Source organism: Berghia stephanieae, chromosome 4, assembly GCF_034508935.2.
Source record: "Berghia stephanieae isolate SIO BIC M18660-M18661 chromosome 4, UCSD_Bste_1.3, whole genome shotgun sequence".
NCBI classification, from domain to species: domain Eukaryota; kingdom Metazoa; phylum Mollusca; class Gastropoda; order Nudibranchia; family Aeolidiidae; genus Berghia; species Berghia stephanieae.
The window spans coordinates 72917422-72924362 of record NC_088363.1 but is presented as its reverse complement, the minus strand read 5'-3'; the positions used below and the strand labels follow the sequence as shown (position 1 = coordinate 72924362).

The 6941-nt window shown below is 35.8% G+C and overlaps 2 protein-coding genes across 2 annotated transcripts in view; both read right to left on the bottom strand.

Annotated features, from left to right (window-relative positions):
- Positions 1–1437: 1437 nt before the first annotated feature.
- On the bottom strand, positions 1438–3675 carry LOC144971842 (uncharacterized). The gene is made up of 2 exons (XM_078912918.1): positions 3303–3675; positions 1438–1882 (listed from the first exon to the last, which is right to left on the bottom strand). The coding sequence occupies exons 1-2, from the start codon at positions 3359–3361 to the stop codon at positions 1438–1440; spliced, it is 504 nt and encodes a 167-aa protein (XP_078769044.1). The 5' UTR covers positions 3362–3675.
- LOC144971841 (uncharacterized) overlaps positions 3423–6941 on the bottom strand; it is a 17268-nt gene continuing 13749 nt past the window's right edge. The window contains exons 6-8 of the mRNA XM_078912917.1: positions 5204–5335; positions 4266–4402; positions 3423–3445 (exon numbers count right to left, since the gene is read on the bottom strand). Of these exons, the coding sequence (XP_078769043.1) occupies positions 3423–3445; positions 4266–4402; positions 5204–5335 (292 nt within the window). The remainder of the gene's footprint in view (positions 3446–4265; positions 4403–5203; positions 5336–6941) is intronic.

The window sequence follows — 6941 nt, the reverse complement described above, 5'->3', positions numbered from 1 at the left end:
CTTTTAATATATGCCTTGTGATCAGAATGTGTAAAACTCAAAACATGATCAAATTTATGGGTTTTTTCCCTTCTGGATACGCTTTTATGCTCGCCGGGGAAAACATTTCATACGGGCGTCCGTCATTGTTCCGATAGTTTAGAGCCAGTGTTACTAAGTTACCATGCATCATTAGGAAGGAAGTGACGTTACGACTGTTGAAGAGTATTAGGACTTTCAAAGTCGTCACTTGAGTCTTTAAAAAAATATCTGCAAAAGGAAATTAGAGTCGAAGCCGCTAATATTGTTACACATAAATCGTTAAAATTAATCAGTGTTCAAATTAATCGATTTAGCGACTAGCCTTCATGATATGAACAGCCTATTAAGAGAACACAATTGTATCAGCTGTGGTAGTATTTGTAATAATTTATATTAGTTATTTTTTTATCTTCAACAAAAGTGATACAGAGCTTCACTTCAGTTGCTTGTCTATAATTTTCAAAATATTTACCATGACATGTGTGTCTCCATGATTACATAAAGCGCTTTGAGCACGTTTAGTGGATATTGCGCTATATAAAAGCTCAAATAAAAAATTATATGTAAAGAGATTGAATATTTAATTAAAAAATTAATTAACTCATTTATGTGTCATAAAATTCATAAACATTCATTAAAAATGCAAAATAAATAATATAATAGATAAATAAATCAATAAATAAATAAAAAGCAAACCAAAAAAAAAAAAAACAAAAAAAAAAAAAATTTAACATGGAAAATAGTCCAGATAAAATATTTTAAATAATGTCTGTAAAGAAAAATAATGAAATCAAAACAATTTAGGAGTAGCTTGAATAAAAGCCTTCTTTACTCGTGTTTTGGAATCCAAAATTAATTTGTTCCGATCATGCACTTCCTAGGTCGTGATTGAAAGCTTGCTAGATTTCCAAAACGTAAAAGTACAAGAATCTTACTGAAAATCCTTGTCGCGAGATTTTAGACGTGTTTAAAAGTTGTCAGACTGTTAAATTTATCCACTTATATTTTTGGTTACAACCCCCACCCCCTTCCCACCCAAGGTTGCTGGTTAGGATGTCAAAATGTGAGCATGATGATATTTTCATTCTTACTTAGCAACAAAAGCATATTGTCTCTATTTTGACGGGCTATATAGATCAGTGTTTTACGGTTGATCGTAAGAATCAATTAAATAATCTGACTCATTTTAGATGAACAAAAAAATCCGACTAGAATTTTTCATAAATTTTGTTTTGGTTAAAGAGGTATCAACCTTATTGATGCAAGCAAGCAACCCTTACCTTCCACAGTATATTAGTATTGTCTAAACTGCTCTCCTCATATTCGAACACTTGATTGTGTTAACCTAATCGGTAGAGATCTTGTGATTCATAATAACAGTCAAATAAAGGAATTCCAAACTATCATAGATAGTTCTTATAAAAACTTATATGCAAGAAAGAAAGATGAAAGAAGAGCTACAATGACGTTATGATTAGCATTGTCTACGCCCACACCATTTTCCCCGTCATCATTATCATCATCGCCATCGTTGCTTTTATTATCATCATCATGCATATGACTTCCGCCAGCCATGTTATTATCAACAGTAGGGCGTTTGGGTAGGTTTTGAGATCCCATATCATTCACTGGTCTCTCGGACATTCCATGATGAGTACCGGAATGAGTGCCATAACCCGGATTTCCTGTTTCAGATGGACCCTCGGTTTCGGTCGTTGATTGGCCATTTTTTGAAGCAGTCAGAAGCCTTTCGCAGACGTCCGGGAGAATGCCCATTTCGCTTTTCCTCATTTCCACGGCGACCTCATCTCCACAATGTTTTATGGCGTCTCCAAGACAAATAGCTCGTGTAACAGAGGTTCTGTAAGACATAATGTGAGGCATACTATTATTTTATTTTATCTCTAAAATTAAAAGATCACACAAACACACACTGTACGCAAACACGTATTCTCGCACATATCCAAAGTACACTGATAAACTAGGACCTAGTAGAAAGACAGAGGAACCCCCCCCCCCCCCCCCCCCCTTTCTCCAATAGATAGGTCGATCTCTTAATTCGTAATCAAAATACAAGCTTTAAAAAAACAGAAAAGAAAGACAACAACAACAAAAACAAAGCACGGAAAAGTAGACATAAAGAATACAAATGTTGGCTTTTTAGGTTCTCTCTTTGTCAACAAGGGGGACAAAACACGAATGTGAAATGAGTGGATTTTGTTAAGACTAATAAATAAAACAAAACAAGGATCATGCGGATTTGATACTTTTTGACATGTCGAGGGTCATTTGAATCGATCAACATTTAAAGTAATCACTTTGTGGTCAAGTGGAGGGGGGTTCCGATTGCTCAGCTGGTAGAGCACTCGCTTCGCACGCAAAAGTGCCGGGATTGATTGATGTTTTTTCTTTTTTCTTTTGACACCTGTTTCCGCCCTGTTTACCCGGTAATGATTGGGTTAGATCTGACGGAGAGTACTTTGCGATAGACAAGCGTACTATCCAAAAGGTAGCAAGAAATTACTAGTGTCAATTTAACTCTGTAGGAATCGGTATAAACTTCGGCTCTATGTGTCAGGACTACCTTGCGGCCAAATGAAGGAAAAGCGTTTTGGTATAATGCGGCAGCATATTTTTGGTTTTTAATATGAACATTTATATACCACGTATCTGTCCATGTATTCCTCTCCCATAAGGCCATACTATTATAAAACCATATTTCCATTTCATACAGTACCAGTCGCATGTTAGACATTCTTTTTGTACTAACAATTACAATCTCGTTCACTGCCTATAGCCAGGTACTCATTCACACCTATGTTGAGTGGGATAATGTTTGTAAATTGCCTTACATAAGGACAATCCGTCGGGACCAGATTTCTTTTCACGATCATTGTAGCCCATGCAGTCACTGACAACAATTAACATTGGTTGACTTTTGTGACAAGACAAAACACCGCCATGCTGATCCACTGAGTCACAAAATTGAGAAGGGTCACATATAATGAGAAGGGATCCCGTAAAGCACTCGCTACTCACGCAAACGGACCAAGATCGATCCGGGTGAAATCGGAGATTTTTTTCTCACTCCCCTGTCCGCCCACTAGTGATTGGGTAGCTGTGTCTCTTAGATCAGGTGGAAAGTGATATATTTCTTTCGTCCGTTTAGCATTATTGAAGCCGAGATGGAATCCGGCTCAATGGGCTTAATGGCTCTAGTAGAACAGGAAGACGCAAATCATCAAACATGAAGTTTCAACTCCAATAAATAATAACATTACCTGCATGCGAGTGTTTGTAACTGTACTCCGTCAAAGTCAGGGTTTTGAACCCACTCCATTCTGATGGCCTCCACTTCTTGACGAAAGCCCAATTCACAAGCAGTCAAAGCGGGATGGGATTTATTGAAACATTCGGCATTCAGCTTGGGAATTATAAAATCTTCAGGACAAAGAAGATAAACGACATAATATATATTATTATATATATTATAAGACTTGAAAATAAACGCATGTACAAGTAACAACGTGTCGCAGTGGTATTGTCTTTGCTTTGTATACAGATGGTGCCAAATTCGATTTCCCTGGGCGCTGAGTGACCTTGGGCAAGTCCACTCCCACTAACTCACTTCGGGGTGCTGCACTACGGCTGACGCCCGGGATATTCTAGTTTTTCCGTAGAATAGTATCTAAGAAAAATCGCTTGTTCATTACTATAAATCTCTTATTTAATTCATTTTAAAAACATACATTCTTATTGTTACAGCGACTTATTCACAGCTTAGTCCAGAACAATATTACGTTTAAAGGTCAAAGCGCTCAATAAAAACACATTCAGTTTCATCCACTCAGTTACAGACAGCATTCATTGCCGCGTCAGTAGTTCAACAATATTATGGTACCGCGTCTTGCAACAATACAAAAATGTTTGACGTGATCAAACATCATAAAAGTTGACAAGACTCATACCCCGGTATTGTGTCCTTGGGTAAGGCACTTTACTTACATTATCCCACTCGACAGGCGTGTGAATGATTACCATGCTATGGACAGCGACATATATATATATATATATATATATATATATATATATATATATATATATATATATATATATATATAAGAATTGTTCAATAAGGATGCAAAAGAATTCTTGAATCCCTCTTGTCACTTGACGAGGCGAATGGGTAGGTATATAGGTTGTGCAGAGTAACAGGACAAGTAGTTTTAGTTTTATGATTTTACCTTTGATTTTACCGCAGTAAGCCTTTTGGGACATTATGGCATTATCCAGGTCAAATGTCAGAGACAGCCAGAAGTCCAAGAAATTTGTGATGTTTCGAAGTTCTCGATCATAGCAGGAGAATCGTGCATTGTATGTCCTGAAAACGGGATGACGTAGCAATAAACTAATTAACAATTTACACCGTCATGAACATAGTAGTTGTACTCTTTCAAAGAGTATCAATATTATGTCTCTTTTTACCACCTGCTGAGTCTCATTTGTGGAACAACTTGCCGATAAGAATATATGATTTGTATATGTTGACAATATTATTATATTAGTGCCTATGTTATGATGTTACCCATTTAAATCGTATTACATATTAAAAGCAATTTGCATTGTATAAAATACTATCAAGAGAAATAGTTAAAAAGACGCCTTTTAGGAAACGTGAAGATTTGGTTTGATTTGACCTGTTTGGATAATGGCTGAGGCATTGTGAAGAATGTTGAGCATGGTGAATCCTTTCAGATACTCTATATTATAACTGTTCCTATTTATCTTATCCATAAAAAACATCTTTAGGCTTGGAGTGTCTTTTAATGTTTGAATACCATTTTCTTGTATTGCACATTTTGCATTAAGCAATCATGGACATGCGCAACATAAGCCATCCGACCATACACGGAAGCGATCGCCATGAAGAGGTAGGAGTGACGAGTTTTAGAAGATTCGCTGGGTACCAGTAGCACACAGTTGAGTCCTTGGAAAATAATCTTTACTCACATTCTCGCACCGTACTCATGTTTAATATGGGTACCTGACTGTTAACAGGGTTGCCTCTAAGTTTGGTTTGGCAGCCCTCATAAAGCAGAAAGCGCGTTGAACATACTTAGTGGATATTGCGTTACATAAAAGATAACGTTTTAAAAAGTATGGCGACAAAAGGACAACTTACTTGCAGTCAGTTTGGAGTCCCAACACAACAGATTCGACCACACTGGTAGGCTGGATCGGATCCTCACCCAGTGAGTCGGAGGCCTCGGCAGCACACTTGAAAACGATCGTCTCTGGAGGTCTGGGTTTTGGACTGGGAATATGATTGGATTTTTAAAAGAAAATTCAACAGATAAGTGATTTAAAATAAGTTTAATGAAATGTTTTGTCTATTGGACGAAACTACTTGTTCCATAAAATGATAGTACCAATTGTATCAATTTGGTAATGTGTCAGAATAGCCAGCTGAAGAAGATTGCTTTCAAAGTTTAAATGAGCAGATAATTTACAAACTCAAAGCTATTTTTTGCAATTTTATTCAAATTTCATTTTCCTGAATGTTACTCAAAGTTTATATTTTAGACTTTAAATTCATTATTTCAACATCAGGTTCAAACCAACCAACATAAACCCTTAAGGCGATATATGATAGCTTTCATAATTTGAATAACAGCGAAAAATAACTTTTGAATATAACATCATCAGGGATTTAACTTATTATAGATTCTTAAAATTGAATTTTAAGCATCAGCATTATCCCGATGTAAAAACACCAATTGGGAACACTATATTTGGCATCCAAGTCAATTGAAACAATTCGTTACTGATAACGAGATAAATAATGCTAGAGTAAATCCATGATGAGTTGGCTGGGTTGTATCGTGTGAATGGCTAATTCTTCACAGAAAAAACCCCAAACAAAATATAAAAAAACAAACAACCAAAACAAAAACTGACAAAAAACAAAAAACAAAAAACAAAAACAAAACAAACAAAAAGCACACAAAAAAAAAAAAACAAAAAAAATACAAAGACGAAAACCGAACCAACCAACCAACCAATAAACCAACAAAAAAAAAAAAGAAAAAGAAATTAAAAAAAAAAACAATAAAAGAACAACAACAACAAAAAAACCCAACAATAACAACAAAAGCAACACACAACCAAAAATAACCAAAAGAAAACAACAACCCCCCCCCTCATCCCCCCCCAAAAAAAAAAAAACAACAGCAAAAGAAAAAAAACCCCCAAAAACCCCAAAAAGCAAAACATAACAAAATCAAAACAAAACTTTAAACCCCCCCCCCCCCCCCAAAAAAAAAAAAACAAAAAAAACAACCCGATTCCTTATGAGTTCATCGCAGTAATGGAAATCTAAAAAAATGACGCAAAAACATTTTCCATTAAAATAATATTAAACTAGGCCGATGATTAGGTTCGGATGTCAGACCTGAATATATGTATACGTCACTAAATGTGTCTCGGGAAATAATATGTCAGTGTATAGATGTTTTCCAGTTTGGAAAAGGAAGCGTTAAATTTTCACTAACATTTTCGCAGGAATTGTGACGAGAATAATGCGTATAAATGAATCACCAATTGTGAATACTTGCCATTAAAAGGATTATTTCGATTTTTGAAGATTAATATTCTTCAAGGTCACACTGTAATGGGAGTTGGATTCCAATACTCTTCAACAGCCGTATCGTCACTTCCTTCCTAATGACGCATGGTAACTTAGTAACGCTGGCTCTAAACTATCGGAACAATGGCGGACGCCGTATGAAATATTTCCCCGGCGAGCATAAAAGCGTATCCAGAGGGAAAAAACCCCATAAATTTGATCATGTTTTGACTTTTACACATTCTGATAATAAGGGATATGAAAAGTTCTAGCCAGCATGAAGAATAAACAGTAA

What these genes read in the sequence shown, in the direction of transcription:
- LOC144971842 (XM_078912918.1), bottom strand. Translation starts at nt 3,361, where the DNA reads ATGGAGTGGGTTCAAAACCCTGACTTTGACGGAGTACAGTTACAAACA. An exon ending in TTACAAACACTCGCATGCAG is followed by an intron (nt 1,883 to 3,302) that starts GTAATGTTATTA and finishes TATGTCTTACAG; the next exon opens with AACCTCTGTTACACGAGCTA.